General features: G+C 38.1%; 1 protein-coding gene across 2 annotated transcripts in view; it reads left to right on the forward strand.

Moving 5' to 3' along the window:
• The window catches only part of SEMA5A (semaphorin 5A), a 309345-nt gene that overhangs the window by 277863 nt on the left and 4519 nt on the right, over positions 1-26963 (forward strand). For both annotated transcript variants that reach the window (XM_030445693.1, XM_030445694.1), the window contains exons 18-21: positions 7264-7482; positions 17369-17539; positions 20719-20874; positions 25357-25404. In XM_030445693.1, the coding sequence (XP_030301553.1) occupies positions 7264-7482; positions 17369-17539; positions 20719-20874; positions 25357-25404 (594 nt within the window). The remainder of the gene's footprint in view (positions 1-7263; positions 7483-17368; positions 17540-20718; positions 20875-25356; positions 25405-26963) is intronic.

Consider the following 26963-nt stretch of genomic DNA (forward strand, 5'->3'; position numbering starts at 1 on the left):
AATGTGCCAGGCCATCGAATCCACAGTGTTAAACCGTGACATCATGTCATAACCTTGTCTTCTTCTGGAGTTGAATGGCTAAGCTAACTCTTTCTTATAGAATACAGTCAGAAGTAGCAGTGCCTACATTTTGCTAAGTAAAGCATTCAGTCAGGGACAAGGTAAGAGACAAGGATGTGGGTTCAGGTGTATTCTTAGAGTGATTAACTTGAAGTATTTTATTTCACTTCCGAACATCAGGTTCCTGAATTTCTTGATGTTGTAGTTTATTTGTTGCATAATGCTGAAGCTGCTGCTTTGCTTCATTTGGAAATAATCACTCACTGGACCAATGTATGGGAGTGATCCTGTTACACAGTGATTTTAAATGTTCACCTGGGAAAAAGCTTTTTGCTGACTAATTCCAAAACTATTTAAATACTTTATATTGAGTAGTCAACAGGGCAGAAACTATTAGACATCTGTCCATTCTTCCTAGTGAGTGCCCTGATATCTTTGTCATTAATTCATGCTCATTCTTTTTTAACAAGCGAGTCTTTAATTACTCTGTAATGAAAGATCCAACTTGATCAGTGTTCCAAGTGGCTGCATTAACCAGTATGTTTCTGGCAAGAGTTACTGTTATGTCTCCTTTAGCCACGTTTTATTTTGAGTTTGTTTGCTTAGGCATTTTCTGATTATGGATGTCAGAACAGTATGGATGGAACATTTGGCCAGGAGGGGTAGTAATTTGATTTGCTGATGTGATGAAACTCACCAACTGCCTCTAAACTTCAGGATCCAGGAGTACTTTTCTGCTCCCAGGTTTGAATCTGAGTAAACACACCACCTCTCTACTGCTCCTCGATTTCATGGAGTACAATTTCATGAATAATGAGTCTTGTAACATAGCTGTGATGTTTGGAACTGAAGGATCTCAGGAGAATGAGAAATGGTGAAATTATAGCAGACACCATCACAATTTTCTGGCCAGATAGCAAGGAAACATAATAACTTACTTCCACCTGCTCAGAGCCTGGATAAAGTGGAAAATTCTTTTCATTATAGTCATGTTGAACTGTGGCAATTTGCTTCCTTTTATAAAAAGATTAGCACTGGTACAGTATACTTAGCATACCTCTTTACCAAAGATGTGTTCTGCAAAGATCTGTTCTCTGTTCTTTGCATAAGAGAGCCATTTATTAGAAATTTTCTCATTACCTGTGATCTCCCACTACTCAGCTATAGTCATGCCATTTTAAAACAGAATCATCTTTCACTGTCAGATGCTAGCAAAGCAAACTTTTTTTGCAGTGTGAGCTTAGAAGTAGAACTTCTTGCCAAAAAGCTTCTAGACTTCTCCTGAGTGTGGTAGGACACTCAATCAACCAAACACTAGCATTTGCATCCTGTGTTCACGCTTTTCTGATTTGGAGTTTGAGGAAAGAAAAATACTTTTTGCTCTCTGCCTCTGGGTTTTGGGATAGTGGTAGGGAAAGGACAATTTCTTCAAATAAATTGAAAGAGAGCATGTACATTGTCTCACATCTTGATGCAAATACTTGTACAGCCCAGCAGTAAAAGTCTAGAAATTACATCACCTAGGCCTTAATGTGTGCTAATGAAGCATATTAAAACATCTACATTAAACAATATTAGTGATTCTCCATAGGATTATCTGCTATATAAGCACAATGAATTGTATGGAAAACAGAAGTATTTGATCTGGGATAAACTTTTCACATGGTATGAGGTTACTGATTTTTCCACGTTAGGTTGAGTTTGCCTCACCTAACTCCAGACTCCGTTACAATCAGCAAAGACAGGTAGCATCCCTGAGGGATCCAACTAAAAATAAGTGTCTGATATAATGGTCACAAATCACCCTCTAGACGTACTGCTTTCTCTCCATGATATACACAAAGGAAACAGTAATCATGATTTTAGACAAGACACTTGAATTTGACATAGCCTAAGTTAAACGAGGTTAGCTTCCAAAATGCCTTCAGAAAACAATATAACAGACAGCCCTTCTGATTTCAGTCAGTCAGGAAGAGTCTTTATTGTTTTTTTGGTTTTGGTTTGTTTCTTTTTTTCCCAGGGAGATGGATGAAAAGAGAGTAATTCCTTAAAGGAGAAGATTGCAACTAGAAACCTGAACTTAGATTCTCAGTTATCACTGTTTTTTTATGCCAAACTTAAAACAATAGTTATTTTTGAAGGCAGACTATAATTTTTTCTGAAGTACTGTTTTAGTAACCATTTTCTCTTGTGAAGAGATTTATTAAATCCATTGTTACCCACACAAAATTTATAGTGTGGTCAGAATTTAGTACAGAATAAAACAGATGCTGATAATCAGTAATGTCCTGTAGTCAGGAGTGTATGTTGAAATGGCATCTCCTATACTGTCTTATTGAACCTAAACCAGGCTATTCTGAGATAAAACCAAAATGAATTATGCAAGTTAGGATTGAATTTGAAAATAAATTCACATTTAAATGACAAATAACAACTCTACAGTGATACTTTGGCATTAAATATTTAAATACAGAAAGGCTAAGTGCAAGAGAAAGCTCATGTAGTAATATAACATATTCCATCTGTGTGGGTTGTTTTTTTTTAATATGCTATCTTTGCATTGCATTAATGTTTGTCCTTGAATTTTAATATTTAAATGTTAACAAGTAAGATTTTAAGGTTTATAACATTTTTTCTAAGTTATGTGGGTATATTCCCATGGGTATATGTAGGCCGGCCTGAAGGTATATAAGTTCCATGATTCAATGATATCATCAAATACTTGCAGAATATCTTCAGCAAGTGGCAACACTGAAACAGTCTTTGCTTATCCTTCTTACGTGCTGCACTTCAAAGACTTTTTCATGGTGTCATTTAGAAATTATTCAGGATACTTCAATTTTGGCTCCAGATCATCTTTCCCCAAAGTCATGAACCTAGACTGCTTGGATAATTGAGTTTTCTTTGTTAGGTTTGAACAGGAGGGCATAAGGCATAAATCAGTCAAGTAATATAATTTATCAGGTGTCACTGCTACTTCTCTCTTATTTAGAGCTGTATTTCTTAGCTACAGGCTAGACCAGAGAATTATAAATATATGTGCTTTGTTAGATCTTTGCTTTTAAGATAAATTAATTGAACTCAGCTGCCAGTGTTGCAGTCTTTGAGAAGAATCAGGCCAATCAAAGTTGCATTACAGAGTTTTGCAAAGGATGATATTTTTTTTCTGCTATACTAGTCAGGGCAAGTGACTTCATGATAGCATGTCTGAAACGGGATTAATTGCTAGTGGAGTTATAAGACTGTTCCAATTAGGCCAAAAAGTTTTCAAAAATTACTTTGAAATTATCAAATCACATTGGCTTAGATCAGAATTAGGTAATGTAATTATACAATATTTCTGTTATACATGCTTGCTAAGTGTAGTGTAAATCAGCAGTGAAGCAGTGCTAATATCTCTGTAAACCCATATTGAACAAAGCATAAACAATTATGAGTCTTTATGGCTTTATGACAACAGTCTTCTGACATCAGTTCATATCTTTTTTTTTTCTCAAGTTTTAGAAGTTGATGGCTATTTTGTCCACAAAATGCCTACAATTTCTTTTACTGAACTTTTTGCAGTATTTGTTGTTACTTGTGGAAGTTTTTTACGTTAGGGAAGTACAGCTGCCTTTTAAGTTGTACTAGGATTAAATAGTAGAATTCCCTTTTCTAGTCTCAATGTTCAGCAGTTCATTGAGTACAACTTCTAAACAGCTGAAAATGATCCTGCTGGTAAACTTATGAGCAGAATCCTAGTCATTAACAGTGCTTCAAGTCAGCCATAGGCTTTCTGAAAACAAAGGGAAAGGCCTTGTTCTTGCTGGTAGATAAGAAGCTCAGCATGAGCCATCAATGTGTACTTGCAACCCAGAAAGCCAATCGTATCCTGGGCTACATCAAAAAAGGGTGGCCAGCAGGTCAAAGGAGGTCATTCTGCCCCTCTACTCCACTCTTGTGGGACCCCAGGGGTATACAAGGAGTACTGTATCCAGCTCTGGAGTCCTCAGCACAAGATAGATGTGTGCTGGTGAGAGCAGGTCTGGGGGAGGGTGCTGGAGCACCTCTTCTGTGAAGACAGGCTGAGAGAGTTGGGGTTGTTCAGCCTAGAGGAGAAAAGCCTCTGAGATGTTGTAACAGCCTTCCAGTACCTGAAGGAGCCTGTGGAATCTGTGGAGGGACATTTCATAAGGGCTTGTAGTGATAGAACAAAGAGTAATGGTTTTAAACCAAAAGAGGGTAGATTTAGATTAAACATTAGGAAGAAATTCTTGTGTGACAAGAATTTGTGGTGAGACAAAGGGTGCACTCTGCCCCCTTGTCCTGGCCATTAATGAGGATGTTAAAGAGGATTGGATCCAGTGCTGACCTGTGTTGTACACCACTAGTAGATTTCCTCCAGCTGGGCTTCACGTGATTATTGTCATAACCCCCTGGGCCCAGTTGTTCAGTGACTTTTCAGTCCAGTACACCCTCCACTAACATAGCTCACACTCTGTTGATTTCTCTATGGGAGGCAGTGTCAAAACTCTTGGTAAAGTTGAGATGAGTAACATCCACTTTTCTCCCTTCCTACATGAACTTCATCACCTCATTGTAGACAGCTATAAGGTTGTTGAAGCAATATATATCACACTATTTCCAGGACGTAAACTGATCTTGGGTTTTTTAGTGTCGTTAGTGCCATTATACTAATTTTTCAATGTGCAGTTTCAATGTGCAGTCTGAAGAGAAAATTCTAACAGCCCCTCTGTGGACACTGTATGAATTACTGTAAAACTGTAAAAAGATTGCTCCCTGTAATAAATTTTTTAATGCTTTCCAAAGAAGAAAACACAGGGGAACACTTGCTGTGAGCCAGACTCCACACAGAAAAGATACTTGAGAATATTCTTCTAAACTAAAGTACCTCAGAGCTTTCACTTAGAATTCCCTCCCCACTCTCCAATTCTAATCATAAGAAATCTGACACCATATTTTCAAATGAGATCGTATACTTCCCTTAGAACTCAAAAAGCTACACCTATCCTGAAAAAATGTCCTCAGAATGTCCACGTACTGGTATGAAGTGATTCATGTTGCAATGTTTTATGAAGAAAATGACAGACAGTCTGGTCTGTTCAATACTTTTTCCATTGTGTTGCTGTTAATTGGATAAATAAAAAACCCCATAATTTTAAATTCTAATATTAAGAAAATGCTATTATTTCAGTCTTACTTGTATGCATAACATGGGCATGTCCATAACTGAAGTGTTAAAAAAGTGCATGAAGAAGCTCTTATAGAGCTGAAAAGTGGACCTGTATTCATAATTCCCATACTGTTTCTCTGTACTTGCTCCCTTTTTTGATTTGAATGAATGAATGTTTCTTTAAATGCTACTTTTAATATCTGTGTAATCGGATCTGGCTCAGCAGGAGAGAAATAGTTGTTCTCTGTAAACTCTTTTTTAGTTATTTTTATATCGATGTTTTTCTGGGGTTTTTAAATTAATTTTAACAGTTTCTTATTACAAGTATTTCTGTGTTTTTGCATCACCATTCCAGTCTCAGTGGTTGTTATTAAGTGTACAATAGAAATGTGTGATGTGTTATTCACTTTGAATGATTGTGAATGTACATCTCAGAGCAGAATTTTAGCAGTATTGCTAATGCTCTAAGCACAGGTAGAAATATGGCATCACTGCTTCGGTACTGGACACAATGAATGAGAGGCTCCTCCATTCGGGTTATCCAGAGCACTGGTCCTGTTCTGTCCAGGACTTCTGTCAGGCAGCCTCTTTGCAGGATTACTTGTAGCATTTTTTGGTACATGACTCAGTACATCTGTCTGTTTAGCTCCATTTGATAGTACCACAGTGCCTGTGCTCGTGGGTAGGGCATGAAACAATTTCTTAAGAATGGAGTTGAAGCTGCAAACAATCTCCTGCATTTCTCAGCTGTTGATACCATTCATCTTTACTTGTAGTAGCACTACTGAAGCTCTAGAATAGGCATGCAGGCACATAATTTGATCTTTAGGTGCCATTCACGTGACCCTCTCTCATCACAAGTACTTCAATAAGTATTTGTAATAATAACAGCAGTCCATAGATTGCAGATTTTCCCATCATGGCAGCACTGGGAGAGGAGAGCTGCTTTGGCAACAGTAGGCAATGCTAGCAGTGTTTCTAGAAATTCTTAGTAGTGATGCTCAGATATAATACTACAGCTCATGAGTGAGTTTGGTGGTGTGCTGACAAAAGATGACATGCGTGCAGTTCAGGGAGTCAGCACCAAGGCTGAAAGTGATACAAATGCTCAGATTAACTGCAGATTAATAGAACTTCACCCAAGACTGCATCCAGGCATATTGGTTGTATTCTTTAAACAAGATTCTATGTGTTCCCTTTTACTGATAAATAGTGGGCTTCACTCTCCATTGCTGGTTAATCTAAAGCTTTTTCTTAGTAATAACCTCCCTTAGAAAATATATTTTCCACTAGCAGGATCATTCTTTTAACAAGGAAATATTCTATTTTGCGTCTCTAAAAGGCTGATTTCCACAGTTTATATGTGGTTTAGAACCACAGCTTCAACTTGGTGAGAAACAAACTGTTTTTTAAAGTGGCAAAAAATTGCTCTTCATGAAAAGGCAGTTTCACTAGACTTTGTGGAATTATTGCTGTACACTTTCTAAAGTCTGACTGTGATTGAGTACAGTGCTTTGCTTTCTGGGACCTTCGTGAACCTCTGGGCACATCAAGAACTAGTGTAGGCAGGATAAATAGATCAAGTGAGCAGAGCCCTGCAGTAGAACCAAAGGAGCTGCCTCAGTGACTCGTCACAGGGAGCTCAGTCCTGCCTTTTGTGCCACCTTCTTTCTCTAGAACAGAGTCAATAATTTGTATGTAATGTATTTGAAGATTTTCTGATGACAGTTCCTATGCAAGAGAGAGCTAATTTTTATAATCCTTTGGTAGATGAAACTGAGTTTAGTTCAGTCAATACAACTGTAAAGCTTTATCTAAAGAGTTGGACCCAAGACTTCAATTTTCTTCTGTGCAAGTGATTATGAAATTTCTATTATGGAAATCCGGGCTTGAATTTTGAGACTATATATGAATCTCCCAGTCATATTAATAGTAGAAGCCTAGGAATAACTTTGAAGAGGAAGAGGTTGGTTCGGGGTGAGATAACTGTTTTAATTCACTATTGTTTTTTACAAATGTTATTTTATTAGGATTATCAGGGGACTTCTTGCGTTCTGGCCGATACTCTGCTCATACCATCAATGGTGCCTGGTCACCCTGGTCTCCATGGTCTCAGTGCAGCCGTGACTGCAGTAGAGGGATCCGGAATCGCAAACGGGTCTGCAGCAATCCTGAGCCCAAGTACGGAGGACTCCCTTGCCTCGGCCCCTCTTTAGAGTATCAGGAATGCAACATTTTGCCTTGTCCAGGTAAGAGTCAGTTGAAATAAGAGAAGTATGTGAAAATAAAATAACTCATCTTAAATCTTGCAACAGTTGGTTGTGGTTCTGAGGTTTGGTTTGGATTTTCAATAAACTGCATCTCTAATTTGCCTTTATAATGTAAGTAGATTTGGTAAGATTTCCAAGTGATGTCGTTCACTTTATGGTCAACAGTATTAACAGATATGTCTTTTTCTCTTATGAGACTTGGTAAAAATATAATTTTAATATGTAAAATAGTCAGAGAAAAAGGACAGAAGAAATTTGGCAAGACATGAGAAATCTGACTTAGTCTTTCTTTAAATGGAAGACATCATTTACATCACGTCGGTTGCTGGCATTAAATCTGTGCTAACTTTTGAGTGTAGATCCTCTAGCAAACAAGGTTTAGGACTGGTATCTCAAAAAGCCATAAAGATTATTCTTGGAATTTTGAGCTTCTCCTTCACTGAAAGTTGTTTTATGATTCTATAAAAAAGATTACAAGTAACATATATGTTTTCACAAAAGTACTTTGGGTTATAAGTCATTGTTGTATGAGACATTTAGAAAAAAAAAATTATTTGTCACCTCTTACCCTTCATAAAGCACATCCACATTCAGAGGCTTTTGGGCTTGTCAGAGACTTTGTGAAAAAAGAAAGGATAAGGATATAAGAGAACACAGGAAGAGAAGCAAGTGCAATTGGAATAGGCAGAAAGAATTAAAGGTATGAAACCATAGAGAGGAAGTAGGATGACTGAGAGACTCAGTTCTTTCCACTATCAACAAGTAAATTCAGAAATGAGCTTTCATGCATTTTTAATTGTATTAATTATGTTCAACAGTGCTGCATATTTTATTGAAGACTTAGGGCTTTTGGCATCTGTTTAAGTATGGACCGGAAGGTTTGCTATGACAACGTGCATATAATATGTTATTACTGGAAGAAAACATATGTGTATGTGTATTTATTTATATCCATATGTGTCTTCATGGTTACAAAACTGTATTCCTTAAACCATGAACACTTTTTTTTTAGTATGAGTCCTATATCTGATCTTTTCATTGCAGTGCTTTCCCTAAGCTTTGTTAGCTTTGTTTGACAGTCACTGTCCTCTGCATCAGAATCCAGGCAGTAGATCTGTGCAAAGGCTTCTCTTTCAGGCAGACACAGTTCCTCGAAAAACTTCCATCTTGAGTTCAACATAAGCAGTATATTTTGGCAGATATTCCTCAAAACCAGCAGCTTTGTGAGCATTCTGGCTGCTTAGTGAAAGCAAACTTCCCTGCATCTTTATGGCTAACGGGAACAGTAGAATTGCTTGGCAGATCCAAAGGAAATTTCTACTGGGGATCCCTGCTCCAGTTTAGGTTAAAGCCCATTGTGCCATTGAGGTTCTGAAAGAGACACTTGGGCACAGCACTTTCTGCTGAAATTTTCTTGCTGCATCCAAGGAGGAGGAAAATATCTTTAGATAATCATTGTGTGGCTTCTCTATGGAGCAAAATGAGTATCTAAGGAGATCAAGGGAAGAGATTATATGCTTCTTTCTGAGCTGAGACACACTATCAGTGAAGAGTGGCCATTTTTTCTGCATCAAACAGTGTGAGAGAGAGATGAAAGGGAATCATCAGAAACCCAACACTTGGTAGAGAATTATAAAACTGTGGCACAAATTTTCTCCACATTTGCACCGCCTTAGTGCATGCTCTAATCCGGTAGCTCCTGAACTGCAATCACAACACTTTGCTTTTATTGGATAATAAATTATAAAGAATTCCATTCCATGTGGCTGCATTGTTCATCTGTGAAATAATTTGAAGGCTGACAACAATGAGTTAGGTCAAAGATTTAGGAGACCATTGCACTTATGTTCAAGCCTCCTCAAGCGTTCATGTAGTAGGTGAAAGAAAATAGAACATAGCACCTCCTCATCTGTTCCCACTTCCAAAGGGAACCTCTTCATCAGACACTGCCTGCAAGTGCCTTTCAAGCCTTAAGGTATCTGTTTGCATTACCATGCTGTAGTAACTTGAAGTACCTTCATTGCCTTGTCCCAGATTGTCTATAAAACAGGACCAGATTTCTTGGTCATCCCTTGTAGTTGGTTCTTAAATTAAGTGCTGTCTTCATCATTGTTGAATTTTTCTTTTTTTCACAGTTAAAGTAAGTTGAGGGTTTTCAGAAGTGAAAATTTTAAATAGCTCTGTAGTTAGTACAGTTATATTTTTTTGAAGGGAACTGTTCCAACCAGTAATGCAGATAGTTATGAAAACATAAATGTGATGTTGAAGCCCTTCTTATTTATGAGTTAGCCAATACCTAGAACTAATATAAATGAAGTTGTAAGGCAGAACTTGATATTGTACTTTATATAAAAATTATTTCCTCTTTTACTGTCTCTGAATTTGAAAATATTTTTAAAGATCAGTTGATATAAAACGAGGTGGGCCTGTCTGAAGCAAGAGGAGTATCCTAATATATCTTATAACTTTCTTCAGAGACAAGTTTAAATTTTATTTTAATGCAAAGTAAATTTGATTAAAGATGCAGAGCTTAAATGAGGTATTGGGATATATGATAGCCTGCAAGGAATCACGGAGTTCCTCAGCTGTGGAAGTACCACTTGCCAGTAGTTAAGAAGAAATGTAAGGAGCTAAGTCAGATCTCAGACAAATCTGAAGGGAAAACATTGCAAGCAGTAGATGTAATTAAATAACTTTAAAAAAAAAAAAGACATGGGAGAGTAAGAAATTATCACAGAATAAAGCCTATCCATAAATTAGACATGATTATAAATTTGGCGAAAGGGAATAATTTTTATTAGAAACATACTGACAAAATTGATTGAAGTCTCTCAATTTTTAATGAAAGTCACGGAAAGTTAAATTGTTAGGTAAACATGAACATCTATTAGGATGACATTCATGAGACCTCATCAAAAAAGGAGACTCATAAAAAATACATGGGTGAAGAACCTTTGGACTGGGCCCATGATTAGAAAACTGGCCAAACCCACAGCAGGGAAATTGAAAATCAGCAAAAGAAACCACTTGGATCCAACCGAGAAGTTGGATCACTTCTCAACCTTCTTGTTAACCACTGTACTAGGAACCAGATTTCCTTTACTGGGTGCTTAGATTTAGGACAGCTGTATAAAGTAATTCTTACCCTTGCTAGTCAAGTGAGTTTCTAAAATGTCCCTGTTAGGCTTTGGTCACACAGCCCTTGCAGGTATTGGTGAGAAAAGTTGGTGTAGGTGCAGATCTCATTGTGGTATTGACAGAACCATCCTCGCATGGGCTAGGCTGTAGATAGAGTCTCAGGAGTGAACACATCAGGCCCTTCTTGGCACTGTGAGCATCAAGGAGAAAATGGGCACTCTGCATAGTTCATTCCTGCCTATGTAAGTGAGGTGCAGACAGAAACACTAAGGAATGTGACAAGATTTTGTTCTGACATAGACCAGAAAGGAATTGCCATAGCAATAAAAATAAAAATGCATGAAAGAATAACTTGATGCTTTCTGAGATTTACCTGAGTTCCCTCAGGGTGAGGACTTCACCTGCTCCTTGCTGGCATGGAACCATTTCTTTACACTTCAGTCATTAGCCTTTGAGAAATATTCTGGTTAATAGGAGAAGTTGAGATGGCAGCCATAAAGTAGCCTTTCTGCTGGTGCAGGCTCAGGTTCTGCTTTGCTCCCTGTTCTGCTTATTGAAGACAGGATCAAGGCCTTATGATGGAAAGTGCTGAAAAAGTTAGAAGATATGAAGAAATACACTGAGCAATATAAAAGTCATGCTGGAAGTCAATAGAACTTTAGGCTTCTAGCTCAATTAATCTGGTCTCAGTGTCATTCTAGAAGATACTGAGTGCCCTGAAGCACAGATACAATGAAAATCTTGGATCTTGGATCTCTCTGGATCAAGGGTTGGACGTAATGATCACAGAGGCCCTTTCCAACCCAGATGACTCTATGATTCCATGTCTGTCTTTCAGCATCATTTTAAATATACTTATTAAAATATTAATAGCCATTAATGTATGGTAAATATGTTGTGGGATCCCAGAACTTTAAAAAAATACTGAATGAACGTCCATTCACGTGCAGATTGGTAGCACTCACCAGACAGATTACTTTTCATCCATACTATTTGAAGGCTGAACGTATATTGAACAGTACCAAAAAACTGTCAGCAGTTGTACCCAGGCCCAGGAATATGATTTTTCTGTATTGTACAAGTTTTGAAAATGATCCTTCATACAATTTTGCCTATAACTAACCAGCAAGCTCACAGATAATCTGTAAAAGTAGTTTGGGAGTCAGGGTAGGGTAAGGTCTGTTCCCAGTACTCAGTTTCCCTGTGGCCAAACTCTTTTAAGAGGCAGCAGAATTTGCACTATTGTCTTGCACTAGCAAATTATGCTCTGGCCTGGTGCCTCAATTCCTTTTTCATGGGTCAGAGATGTAGTGAATAGAGTTGAGCTGGCAAGCACAGAACAGCCTCAATAACTATGGAAAGGATCTGTGAATGCACACTGGCATTTCTGTTTTATTTGGGTTACTAACACATGGTCAGCATGAAAAGAAAGGAATCTGTAATCAGACATATTGGGATTTTGTTGTCCTTTGGGGCCTGTAAGATATTTACATCATGAAGATAAATAGATGATGAGAAGCATTTCTTGAATGGTAAATTCTGCAAATTTATAAAAATTACAGGTATTTATTAACTAAAAGAATTGTTTGCCTGAAAATAATAATAATGAAACATAAACCTTGGCAGGAGGGGGTTGAACTAGATGATCTCTAGAGGTCCCTTCAAACCACTAAAATTCTATGACTCTATAAGTAATTCCATCCTAGTTCCCATTATTACACGTCTTCAGTTATTACTGTAGGAAAAGACAACTTTTTCTTATTTTTTTTTCCATTTTGCTTCTTCTTGCCTTCTCCTTTAGTCTTTTGGCCAATGTACCTTAATTGGGAATTTAAGGCATAGCAACATGTGCACCACTGAGTATCACGAGTTACAGAAGATTCTCGTCCCTTTTCTCAGAGCATAGTGATGGATCAAAGGGAAAGATTTGAAATTCTGATACATCATGACAATATTTTTGGATTTTATGTTTCAGATTGTTATGTTAGTTTTAGTTTGGTTTAATTATGACACTGGCTAAGAGGAACTGAATAAATAATAATTGTTAATAAATTGTGCTAATAGCAATAAAGTTTTGTATATGCAAAACTCTAAAAGCTGTTTAAGTTATGTATTCATCCCCTAAAGCCAGCTACTGCTTGGTTGGTTTTTTTTCTTCATTATTGCTTTTTTTTTTTTTTTCCCTCTCTTTTGTTTGCCTTCCACTCATTCTTGTCTACAAGGAAACAAGCATCTAATTACAGGAACAGATAACAGTTGTCCTATATTAGCTTCCTAAATCTGGGGGGAAAATTACCCTGATCAGTTTGACTCTGAGGATGCTGAAGCTCACCTCTCCACATCCATGGGTCTCTCTGGGATGCTCCTGTAGCCAGTGAGGGGAGGGCTGAACTTCCTGCCCTTTGGAAGCAACTGTTGATTTTCTAATGTAGGTGTCTTAGTTACAGGCTTACACTCGGTTTGATCCTTAGATTTTGTTGTACTTTCCTTAGAAACATTAATTTGCCTTTCGTATTTCTGCATGGCACAATGTTGACTGGTTTTTTTCATCCAGCATTGCTTTTATGAATGGAAGATATCTGCAGGATCACAGAAATAAGAAGCCACCTTTGCAAACTATGATGAAAAAACTGCTCTTTCCCACACTGAAACATGGAGCAGTGTCCCATGGGATTAGGCTAAGTGATGTTCAGTGGGATGATCCTCAGGTGGCTGGAAGAGAGGAGTAATCTCTTGGGCCTGTAGGCTGCCAAAAATGCAGTGCCCCTAGATTTAACTTTTTACTCAGCCTCTGGAAAGCACTTCATCTGCATTTCTTTGCTTAGAAAGTACTGCTACCCCTCTAATTTGTACTTACTCCTTTATGCATATAGAAAAGACCGACCTCTCAACATTTTTTACTCTTTTTTGCCACTCCTTCGAAGAGATGAATGTGAAAAGTTATAAACCTACAGGCATACACCAGAAAAGCACCCAAAGATTTGTTGTTGTTTGAAATGAGACCAGACAGTATATGAAAGAGCCTGAAATCTTATCTGCACTCTCACCAAAGGTGAGGTCAGTGTGGCTGCCTGTGCTTCCTTTGACATCCTTGTAAAGCCCAAAGTGCATAGCAGAGTGTCCAGTTTACTTACCTGTGTCTTGTAATTCTTCAGTAGTGTGAATGTTTTATCATGTCCCCAGGAGATCCCATTTCTGTAACTGTTTTTCTCTGCTACATCTTTATGTTTGTTATGGTTTTTTTTTTCATGATGGTGACAAAATACTTATTAACCACAGCAACAGCCAGTAGGCAGAAAGTTGTTAGCTTTAGTAGAAAGGAAGGAGCATTGTTTTACCTAGCTGAAGACTGCCTTCTTTCAGAAGGGACTGACCTCAGTAATTTTCAGAAAATGTAAAGACACTTTGTCTCTTTCATTGTGGAACTGCTTTAATGACTTTCTTTTGCCCAACAGCTCTACAAAATTGTTATGTAAAAAAAATGTGTAGTGACTGGAACTTTCCTTGCAGCTGTATATTTTCTCCTCCTATAAGAAGCAGAAATAACATTAAGGACTCCATGACAAAAGGAAAAAAGAAAAAAAAAAAACAGATGGTGCTGTGTTGCTAAGCAACTTTAAAGAAAGATGAAAGAAACCACAGAGCTCTATTTAGGTCTTGTAAAAACTCAAGCGGTAAATACCCACTCCTTTGATCTGATTTAACCATGATGATGCTTTATCATCCTCTGTTGCTGAGAAGTTCTGAAGACAAATAGAAGAGGTAGTTATGATAGTCCTTGAAAGGGCTAGAGATCTAGGAAGGCAGCCTGTCAGTAAACAGTCTCTAAGAAAAAACAGCTACAATCACACTGTCCAGTTCAACCGTGATCAAGTTGAAGGTTGCATTGGCTGTCATATCTGTCCTGTCCCATCCTCCCCAGACCCCCTTCTCCTTTTAAAAATGAGGTCTTACAGTACAGCCATGGTCACTGTGGTTGTGGACAATCAAATCAGTCTCTGTGGTCCCCACCACCTTTAGATAGATGGCAGCTGGCAGTTTCAAATGCATGTGCATTTGTAATTCTTTTTCTGGTCCATTGAAAAGTAAGTAAAAAGTGTGGGGGGGGTCAATGTTTCCCTTACAGTGGCTAAGCCACAGGTAATGTTTGCAGACAATTTGTCTTCTGTACAGGCAATCTTATGCAGTCTTTCTGTCTCTGCCAATACCCTGCAGCAGGAATGCCTTTGACATTTCATTTGAGCTAGTCAAGGATTGCTTTAGATTAAGAAAAAAAAAAAAAAAGAAAGAAATGGAGTATTTGGAAAAGTAAAGCCTTAATATTATATTAAGTTACTAGCCTAGGTAGCAGCTTCTGCTTTTATTTGCACAAAAAAAAACCAAAAAGAAAAGAAAAAAAAAAACCTACATCCTTACATTCTGAATAAAAGTTACCATGTCTTGAAATCATTATGAAATTGCATTGTGTATTTCACTTGAACTGAAGACAAAATAAACTGTGGCTTTCTTAGGTATGTTCTTGCATGATATTACATTAGCAGAATCAGTTCAGGCAAAAAAAATATTAGTAAGAGAACAAGTCAAACACACTACCAAGATGCAGTATTTATTTATGATCAGTCATATAAAATTTTTCATAAATCTCTGTAGCTGGATGATTTGGCTGACAAATATATCCTGGAAAAATGAGGAATCATAGAATTCTTTAATAATGGAAATATTTTATTTACATTACTGAGAATATAGTACCCGATTCCATTAATCCTATCTGTCCAATTAGGCTAATCAAAGGCCAGATGCACTAGTTGCATAAGTTTTTACAACTACTCTGCTTAGCACACAAGGGCTAAATCCATATTTTTTTGATTTATAGGACCAGATAATAAAATTATATGTATGCAACAGCTTCACCTACAGGATTAGCTAATAGCCGTACATATACACTAGCAAATTACCTGTTTGATTAGCACTTGAAAACCTGAGGGTACACTGTATCAGAAATGACATTAAAGAAATGCACATGTAGGTTTCACTATCAAAATAACTGCATTCTCCTAGCTTATTTTCTCACTGCTGCAGCCTGTGCATAGAAATTTTTCTGCTTGATTCACTAAGTACATTTGTGATATACAGTGTTACCAAAAGAAAATTAATATTTTTTATTGTTCTACATCTCCAAGAGAGAATTTCAACACTAATACTGCAGAGATATTTTCATTGGAAATTAATTTTTTTTCAGATTTGGAACCTTCCTTTTTATTGGTAAGAGATAATTATGAATAAACCATAAATAATTTGAATAAACCAGTGGAAACTGGTTTACTTCTTGAGAGGCTGAATGGTAAAAAGCAACACTGGCACATTGCCTTTCTTATATTTAGGGTCTCATCTAATAGTGTCAGCTGAACTAACCACCATTTCTTTTAATCAGTTGCAGATATGGCAAATCACTTCCTTAATTATTAAGAAGGCAAATGCTAACACTTCAAGAGGTTTGAAAATTAATATTTTTTTTTTTGTAGGATATGAACATTTTGAAAGTTTAGTATTCTGTGGGGGAGTTCCCCTCCCCCCAGAAAAAAGGAGACTGAAAAAAATACAGAGATTCTTTGCAGAGAGTATGCTGTCCCTGGGAGAAGTACATCTGACTTTGTCATGTGGCTGCAGATAGGAAGCCTTTGACAGATGGGCTGCAATATGTCCATAAATGCCAGAAATACATCCTGCAGCAGTAGCTTTAAGAAAAGAGACACAAAGGAGCCAGTCCAGTGCAGGCAAATGTGATGAACTTTCATTAGAAACCTGTCCAGTGGCCATGCACTGAGAGCCATCTGACAACTGGGGTCCCTTGAAATCCAATCTATGTTTCAGAGGAAGTCAGAAAACTCAGACTGAAGAACAGTTTGGCATACTTGAATCAGTAAATACCAATGGGAGGAAAAAAATATAAATATTTATTCTTCCACAGCCTGTGTCAGAAAAGGGAGGTTTAGGTTGGATATTAGGAAAAAATTCTTTACAGAGAGGGTGATCAGATATTGGAATGGGCTGCTCAGGGAGGTGGTGGATTCTTCATCCCTGGAGGTTTTAAAGAAGAGCCTGGATGTGGCACTCAGTGCCATGGTCTGGTAACCACAATGGTAGTGGGTCAAGGGTTGGACTTGATGACTTGAATGGTCCTTTCCAAGCCGGCTGATTCTGTGACTCTGTTTAAGTGGCAATTTCTTTTTGTCATTCATCTGTTGCTTTTTTGAACTACTGCCATTGCTCTGCTGCTGGCACCTGTGCTAAGGCTGCATTAAGATTGTAATATAATATCAGCCCATCAAATTCTAAAACCGAGTTAGATCAGTTGAAATGGGTTAAGGTTTAAGGAGTCTCCACGGGCTTGTAAAAGAAAATCTAGATTCTTCATTCTCTCTTTTACTATTATTGGGCTAACTTTTAATTGATGAATAAAAATGTTCTTTGAGCTTATAATACTTCTGCTAAACAAACTCTCAAATTTTACTTCATCATAATATTTTCAAGTGTACCAGGGGCTCTTAAAATATGTAAATTAAATTGCATTGTAATAATATTAAATTTGTGTGCCTGTGTTCAGCAGCACTTAACAATGTCCAATAATTTCAGTGGGCCACAAATGAGATCCACAGAATATGGGAAACATTGATTATGTTATGTCTCACGTTAACTTGGAACAATATGACATTTTGTGTCTTTTCAGTGGATGGAGGCTGGTCTTGTTGGTCCTCTTGGTCAAAGTGCTCAGCAACTTGTGGAGGAGGGCATTATATGAGAACCCGTTCCTGCACAAACCCAGCACCAGCATATGGAGGAGATATCTGCCTTGGGCTGCACACTGAAGAAGCACTCTGCAACACACAGCCGTGTCCAGGTATGGCAGATCACCTCATGCAGCTTCCCTGTGTGCCACTGAATAAGACATTCACAGTTAGGCAACATAATGCTTCTTGATCTGTTGTTTAGGAACAAATCATTTTTGTCCCTTATTAAGCACACTATCAGCTCTTACATGCTACAAGCACTGTAAATCCAGTAATATCAAGATATAGCCTAGACTACACCACCTCCTTCCTCTCCCTTTAAAAATTAAAATTTGAGTTGCCAGTTTCCAGATCTGGATTCGTTAAAATTGTATAAGATTTGAAGTGAATCATGCAAACTCCCTGGGAGACTTTCAGTATCAGTATCACAAAGAAGTGCAGTTGTTTAACAGTAAAAATTCACAGCAACCAAATTGCTGAGGTTAATATTCAACAACAAATGTTATTACAAGGTCCTTTAAGTAGATAATGTTTGCCCTGTTTTCATATAAAGCACAGGGCAAACCTTAATGGTCTTTGTAAAATACCTTCTTCAGCTTTGGATGTTAAGGAGCAAGGACTTCATCTTTTTAAATGACTTTGGAGTACTTAATAAATGAAATGTCTCAGCACTCCTGCTAGTTGTAAAGTATTATGGATCGTGACTTTTTCTGTATCTTTGACTCTGCCTTTTGACCCATATTGAAGGTAACTTTTTTTTTTTTCTTCAGAGAATTTAAGTGAGAGGTAGAGAATAAAACCACACAAAAGTAGATAAAATAATTAGTGAAAAGACAGTGAGGATTTTTTTTTTCATTTATTTCTGATTAATCAATTACAGACAACAGAAAAGGAAATAAAGAGCCCTGATGCCACACAGTATTATTTGCTTCACTGAAAGCTCCTAGACTTCACAGTAAAGGTTTTCTGCTCAGATGATGAGGCTGTACATGCGAAAGCACAAGCCTCAGGAGTTTGAATTTATGGATCCTATTACCTGTGCTGAACTACAATTTAAGTTAATTTCCTCTTCTAGGCACTGCAGCAGAATAAAAGTACCTGCTTTGTCAAAATTAAAGCAGATGCAAGACTCTGTATTGTGTTTAAATAACCCCAAACATAGAAATAAGTCGATGATTTGATTTTACAAGACAAATAGTGTATATTTTTATGTAGAAGGTACACAGCTGTCTTGGGATCCTAAAGGCATCTTTAAAAGGTCAGAACCAGCATGTTGATTGTGCTAGTATTGTAGCTATTTCTCTTGTTGCACATTTATTTTCTACCACTGGTTTTCTAGAACTGACAATTTGCAAGCTTTTATAAATAGTCTCTTCATATTATTTTGACCTGCAGGATGGGGTTAAGCCTGGCTGGACATCAGGTGCCCCTCAGAGCCGCTCCATCACTCCTGTTCCTCATCTGGACAGGGGAGAGAAAATAAATTGAAAGGCTCATGGGTTGAGATGAGGACAGGGAGAGATCACTCAGCTGTTATTGTCACATGCAAAACAGACTGAACTTGGGGAAATTGGTTTAATTTCTTACCAATCAAATCAGAGTAGAATAATGGGAAATAAAATAGAATCTTCTTCTTCTTCCCATCTTCCCCCCCTATTCCTCAGCCCTCCAGTCATCCAAATTGGGATCCAACTATATTATATCATCTACCTTCATGCTCATACTACCCACTCTGCAAATGAGGTCCTTGGAGGACCTCCCCTATGAAACAGAACAGCCAAAGGACAGAGCAGAGTGTTCTTGCTCCTTGCAATAACAAGATCCTACTGTTTGACATTGTCTACTTGTCAAGGAACTTAAATATCAATATCTAGGTTCTCACTCCAGCTGCTGAGTACATCTATTCTGTAGCAACTCCAGAAATTGTGATGTGCATCTGAACAGACTGCCAGGGCTGGTTGCTGTTGTCTCTAACCAGCACTTTTCTACTGTCTTGAAAATGGTCCCAGGATCACTGCTTGAGATTTTCTGTGCTAAAGTCACATCTATCTAGTCCATCCACTTCTTGTTACCATACTATTAGCTAGGAAGTGAATATCCAGCACTGTGATAGGAAGTATCTTGACATTGCTTGACATTTCTCAAAACTGGAGTCTCAAATATTCCTGCCATAATCTGTTAAATTTTAGATGAAGGTGATTTTGAAAAAATTGCAAGACTTTCCTGACTTTCCACCTGATCCACAGAAGTGTATAAAACATTCATGAATTTTCAAAATTATTCACCAATTTCTATATTTTTCAATCTAACTTTAAGGGAAATTAGCTTAATATGTACTTTTTTTTTGATGTGAAATGAAATTTGTAAATTTGCTTCATAATGATGTAAAATCCATTAAAATTTTGCAGTAGAAATAAGCTTGGTCTGGCATCCTAGGGCTATTTAATGCATATCAAACCATATCTCAGTGAGAATGCCAGCAGAAGAAAGAAAAATGTGTAACTGAGCTCTGTCTTCTACCATATGCTCCAAACTCAGAAGACTCCTAAGAAAGCAAGACTTATGCTTGAATTATAAGAGAGCTGAGCTCAGTAAACTCAGAACACCTCATGGGAATGAGATCAATTCACTTCATTTGAGCCAATTCTGAGATTGCACAGGCATGAAATAAAAATGTCTTAATGAAAGCTACATAGGCAAGGAAGGAATACAGAGAACCATAGATGATGATAATGAACTGCATGGGGAAGAGAAGGTAAGAATACTTGATCAGATCCCTTCTATCTACAGCAAAGAAATGGACACAATTAAAAAAAAAAAAAAGGAAGAAAGAAAGAAAAAAGAGTACTGCATGCATATTACTACTATTTCTGTGGTTAAATAAACATCCTCTTTCAGACCAGTCAGAGAATACATACTCTCATAGCTCTCATTTCTGCCTATCAGATGCATAACTAACAGTGTCATTGTCCACCCTAAACACATAGACCAGAATTAACAACCTGGTTAAAACTCTTCCAATCACAATCCCTCTGGCTTCTTATTTAAATACACAAAGGCCATGGCAGAAGCCAAAACCAGAATACATCTACAACAAATTTACCTTCACAGTCTACATTTCAGAGACTTTTGCCAAAGCCAAACTGTTTTATTACTTGTTTTATTGGAATAAAAGAGCTGTCTTCTGCTAGGTGGTGATGAAAACTTCTGCCATAACTCAGGCAGTCTATTTCCCTCTCTTTTGGTGTACTTGAAGCACTTAATTGCATTCCTTTTCTTCCTGTTGCAGACAGCTGGTCCGAGTGGTCTGAGTGGTCCGAGTGTGACTCCTCTGGCCTGCAGCTGCGTGTCCGTCAGTGCATCATTTTGTTTCCTGTGGGCAGCCAGTGCACAGGTAACACCACAGAGAGCAGAGCCTGTGCTTTGGACTCCAACTTTATACCAGGTGAGCTCAGCCTGCTCCTCCAAGGATTACTGAGATCTCTCAGTGTGTCAGGGGCGAGGCACAGTGCTGCCCCACACTGCACTGTGGAGACCCGAGAGCCGGAGAAGCTCTTGCCTTTGGTTGGACAAAGTGTGTTGATCTGCTGTGTAGGGGCAATGTTACCAGATTTGGTGTCTTCATGAAAATTTGCCTCATGACAGCAAGTGCTGTGGAGCTGTCTTCACTGCCACCACCTCAGACTTTGTTTAATCACTATCTCATCAGTCTGCGGGTACCTCCTTTCCTGCTTGGTAGCAGGGTGCAGGGGTGGCCATTGATAAAATTTCCTTTTTACTTTAAATATTTTTGAGATTTTGGGGTTATGAGAGAAATATTCCTTTAGTTTTTGTGGTTTGTATATATAGAAGTGGTGCTATGGTAGTTAATCTGGAAATCATTTAGTTAATCTGGAAGTCATTTCACCGAGGCCCTTAAATTAGTAATTGCTTAGAAAGGTAAATACTCAGATCCTTATATCCCTCATGATTGCTAAGTACCTGATGCATGATCACTTCATGTATTATTCTGTAGCATTTGTCAAAACTCATGACTATACCCTTTTGGATTCTTTCCCCTGAAATCACAGCAGTCATTTAAATCCACTCAACAGTATGGGTGGCCCATTGTGTTACTGTTAACACTCCTTTTTCCTCCTGCATACATTTAAAAAAAATGATAGTCTATTCACAGACAGAAATTGACATTTTAATGTATCATTTGAAATGTAATTACATTTACTCAATGCAGCAACCTTTTTTTTTTTCTGTGGCTACCTGGTACAATATAGTACAATAAAACAAAAAAATCAACAAATTTAAACACTATTTTTTTGGATGGTGAATAATGCTTTTACTCCCAAACACTATTTTTTCCTCCAAAACAAATATGAAAATGTCAGTGGAAAAGCAAAAACTCCCACATTGTATTTTCTCCTTTTCCTCAGGCTTTTGAAGCAGCTCCATTTATATTCACATTCAGTGAATCCCCTGCTTAATCCACTGTAAGCTCTACATCTTGTTTTGGAAAGATGGCATTTTCAGAATCTGAAATGAACCACATATCTCTTGCCCTTCTGGTTTGTTTGCCAACTCCTTCTCAAATTACCCATATCACAGCAGATAAGGTCATGCCCATTACACTCACCTTAAGCAAACTAGCTTGCCTTTTAGGTTGCTCACTTTCGCTCCTCCATGCTTGCCAACTTAGAGTTCTCTCCCTCCCTCTCAAACTCTCTTTCTTTTCTAATTCACCTCTCACCTTTCCTCAGCTAGTGCCTTGGCATGTCTACCTTCATATTGTATCCTCCTCCTCCTGATTATCTTATCTCTGAACCTGTGCAGAACAGCAGCAGAAGCTGTTCTGTGAGGTCTGATACTTCCTCAATTTGAAAGTAGTAAGTATTGGTTTGGTATGGGAAGAAAGGTAAAAAATTTTGGTACCCTTAGCAGTAGCTGCATGTGAGTTATCTTTTGGTGATGGAGAGCCTCCTCTGTTAGTTCCTCATAGAGAAGCTATTTCGTACCCATGGCCATCACTGATGCCCTTCTCTCGTCTGTTTTTAATTTTACTACATACATCCTTTGATGGGAACAACAAGAGTTGCCCACAGTGTTAATGGTGTGGACAAAACATGGATTTGTGAAGTGCTATGATGATGGTACCTTGTCTTGTTTGTTCACTATTGCTTTTTTGGTAGTTCAAAGCATTTGTTTTGCCTTTTAGATTGCTTCTGAACAGTAAGCAATTTTCATGGAACAATTTGTCATTTCACGGACATTCACAGTCTGTGGGGCTGGATGGAATCCACCCAAGAGTATTGAGGGAACTGCCAAATAAACTCACCAACCTTCTCTCCATCATTTACCAACAGTCTTGGTTAACAGGGGAAGTATCAGATGACTGGAAGCTTGCCACAAGAAGGGATGGAAGGAGGATCCAGGGAACTACAGGCCTCTCAGCCTGACCTCAGTGCCCATAAAAGCTATGGAGAGGTTCATCTTGAGTGTGCTCACATGGCAAATGCAGGGCAGGCAAGAGATTAGACCCAGCCAGCATGAGTTCAGGAAAAGCATATCTTGCTTCTTGTTGTATGACCAGGTTACCCATCTAGTGGATGAGAGAAAGGCTGTGGACATTGTCTACCTGGACTTTTGTTGACACTTTCCCACAGTATTCTCCTAAAGAAGCTGATGGCTCATGGCACAAACAGGTGTACTCTCTGCTGGGTTAACCTGGCTGGATGTCTGGGCCCAGAGAGTTTTACTCAATAGAGTTAAATCCAGTTGGCAACTGGTCACTAGTGGTGTTCCCCAGGTCTCAGTTTTGGGGCAGGTCCTATTCAATATCTTCATCAGTGACCTAGATGAGGGGATTGAGGTCTTCCTTGACAAGTTTGCAGATAAGCTGGGTGGGAGTGTTGATCTACTTGAGGGTAGGAAGGCTCTGCATAGGGACCTGTACAGACTAGACCTGTGGGCCACGGCCAATAATGTGAGGTTTAACAAGGCCAAGTGCCGAGTCCTCCACTTTGGTCGCAATAACCCAATGCAGGCTACTACATGCAGTAACTCCTGCTGCAGGCTTGGGCAGGAGTGGCTGGAAAGCTGCCAGGCAGAAAAGGACCTAGGAGTGTTGATTGACAGCTGTCTGAATAGGAGCCATCGGTGTGCCCAGGTGGCCAAGGCAGCCAGCATCAGTCTGGTCAGTAACAGAAATAGTGTGGCCAGCAGGACTAGGGAAGTGATTGTGCCCCTGTAGTCACCACTGGTGAGGCTGCACCCTAAGTACTGAGTTCAGTTCTGGGCTCACTCACCCTCCCTTCACTACTGCTGGAGTGAGTTCAGAGAACAGCAAGCAAACTGGTGAAGGGTCTGGAGAACAAGTCGTATGAGAATAGGCTGAGGGAATTAGGATTGTTCAATTTGGAGAAGAGTAGGCTGAAGGGAGACCTTATCACTCTCTACATCTAACTGAAAGGAGGTTGTGGAGAGGTGGGGGTTGGTCTCTTCTCTCAAGTAAATAATAATAGGACTAGATGAAATGACCTGGTGTTGCACTAAGGGAGTTTAGACTAGGTATTATTAAGTATTTATTTTCTGAGAGAGCAGTCAGGTACTGGAATGGGATGCCCAGGGAGGTGGTGGAATCACCATCCTTGGAAATATTTAAAACCCATGTAGATCAGGACATGCTCCAGTGGGCATATAGATAGATATTAGATAGATCTATATCTATATAGATAGATATGGATAGCTATAGATATTTTATGTATTTTACCTGGGGTGGGGGGGTGTCGATGGTTGGACACAGTGATCTTAGAAGTCTTTTCCAACCATGACAATTCTCTGATTCTGTGAGACCCCTGATCTCAAGCAGGAGTAGTAATGGTCAACTCACAACCCATCATTTTCTGTATGAAACTAGGATTGCTTTCCACTGTGTTACTCTGCATCGATCTACTGTCATTCCCCAGAGATATTCTGTTTCATTGGGTATTTTATTGCCCCATTTTGTAGGGCCCTTCTGTAACTCTTCACAGCATGCCCTTGTCTGTGCTACCTTAGCTTTGTATCATTACAAATTTCAAACCCACGTTTGCCTACCGCTTTTCTAGCTCTTTGCTGAAAACCTTATTCCCTCCATTGTAAGAAATAGTACACAGAACTACCCTGTTTTCTAACTTTTCCCTTATCTCCCATCTTTATTTTGTTGCTTGGAAAACCTTTGACAAGGAACTTAAAAATTTTTTTGAAATCCAGTTAGACTGTGTTGGTGACTCCACCCATATCCACATGATAATTGATGCTTTCAGAGAGGTTCAAGACATTTGTGAGGCAGGATTTCCCTCCATGGAAGCCATGGTCCTGAAGTAAAGAGTAGGAAAATTTCATTACCACCTGACTTATATTCAGCATTTATTCATAATGTTTCCAAAGTCAAGATAGTAAGGATACAGCCTGGAATTATATTTTATTAGTTTACAATTGAGACCCATAAAATTGGCAATCATCTTTTTTTAAGATTCGTAAATTCCATCTTTGCATTAGTGCTAGATGTGACTTCTAGAAGTAGTAAGGCATTTAAACAGCAGATAATTAAACTCCCACTATTTTTAGTATTCAGAAAATCAACACTTTCTCAGCATGCTTAAACTTCACAAAGACTTTTGTCACATGCAATTCATGCTTTTAATTCCAGAGATGTTTTGAAGCAAGAATAAAAAATACGGGGTTTTTTTGCTGGTTTTGCTTGGGAAGCTAAGGAACCTGAATATGTCATCGGATCTTTTTGCTAATTTTTTCACGTAGTCAGAATCTCCTTTTACTTTGGATTTGTAGTAAATGTAGTAGAATAATTTTTTAAATCCTTACAGTGTTAATCAAATTAGTAGTTCTTCGTAATATTTTTTTCTTCTCGCTATAAGCAATCTATTTATTTTTCTAGAAATATCAGTGGCACGATCCAGTAGCATAGAAGAAAAACGATGTGGCGGTAAGCTTTTCAGCTCGAGGTGTTTATTAAGTGCTAAAATATTGATTCCCCATTTTTTCTGTTTGTTTCACCTTTTGCACTCTCTTAGCTTGATTCTACCTTCTAAATGATGCATTTGTATTATTTACATTGGTGGAGAAAAAAGACATACAACTGCTACAGGATTTCTCATTAAATATCCATCTGCCATTGCTGACCTTTGGGGCAAGAACATGTATTACTGGATGTTTGTATGTTCTTGTTTTTCAGTACGGCAGTCACCCTTGTCTCAAAAAGAAATTCCTCTTATAAGCTACTTATCAATAGGTCAGAATTTGTAAAGTTGCTTCAGTTTTTTCAGGATAATGAGTTCACAAGGCTCTTTGGGACCCCGTAGGAATAGCAAAAAGGCAGCCTGTGAGCCCTTTAATAGCTCATATTGTATATGGGACTCATTTTCACCTTTGCTGCCATAAAGGTGATGCAGAGAACAAACTAAAATTAAAAAATAAAAAAAACCCCTAAAAACTAAAAAAAAAAGATCCATCCCTGAGAGTCCTGATGCTACCAAAACAAATCTTGAGAGAGAAAATACTTTTTAAAAGCAAACAATATTAAGAATATAACCATTTTTTTCTGTTGAGCTATCATGCTTAGTCTGTGTCTTCATGGTAATAGTTCTGACTGCTTCTGGTATTTTTCCATGCACAGATAAGCTGTATTTGTAACCTGATAAGGGATAATAAAATTACAGAGGTAATGCAAAGGTACTAATGTGCATGGTAACTTATTATGGAAGCCAGGATAATGTGATATGATTTTATTCTAATTAGCAGTGATACTCTGAAAACATTTTGCCAAGATCTGTAACAACAGGAAAATCTCAAAAGAGTAGAAGTATATTTCAGTGACAATTTATATACTGAGGCAGTTAACCTAGTCAGCTAAATATTAGTTTGTGTTTCTAAATACCCAGTAGGGATGTGAAGGTCCTATCTCAGGCATTTGCAAAAAAATGGGACCCATCTGCTGGCTCATTTTTCTGTATTAGAGTAAAAAAAAAAAGCCTAGCAGATGTTTTTCAGACTAGTGACAGTCTTTCAGTTTAAAAACCTTCATTTGTGCATTTAGGCAACCACAAAAAATTTTCAGTGATATTAAGATAAAATTTCCAATATGAGCTTCTCACTGATACTTCTCTCCTTGATAATCATCAAGCACAGCTCTAGTTTGAAATAACAATGAAAACCAGGGTAATTTGGTTTGTTTTGAGTTAATCCTACTGGTGCCAAATCTAACCTGATATCTCTGTTGAGTAACATCAGGGGATGATTGTGCTCTAGGTTCCCTTCATGCAGAACTGAGCTTCCTTTCAGCTTTAATCCTGGTGTAAGTGGACGGGTTCAGAAAGCACTTTAGGGAAAGCAGAATTGTGATTCAAAGATACCAGGATTTTGTTCTGCTATAAGTCACTATGTGTAAAAGAAAGAACCAAAATAAAAGTAGAGAAGGTGATACTGTGGTTCACTGGAAAAAAAAAATCTATGTATGTAACATATAAATAATTTATAGATAAGAAA

This window comes from Calypte anna, chromosome 2, assembly GCF_003957555.1.
Source record: "Calypte anna isolate BGI_N300 chromosome 2, bCalAnn1_v1.p, whole genome shotgun sequence".
Taxonomy (NCBI): domain Eukaryota; kingdom Metazoa; phylum Chordata; class Aves; order Apodiformes; family Trochilidae; genus Calypte; species Calypte anna.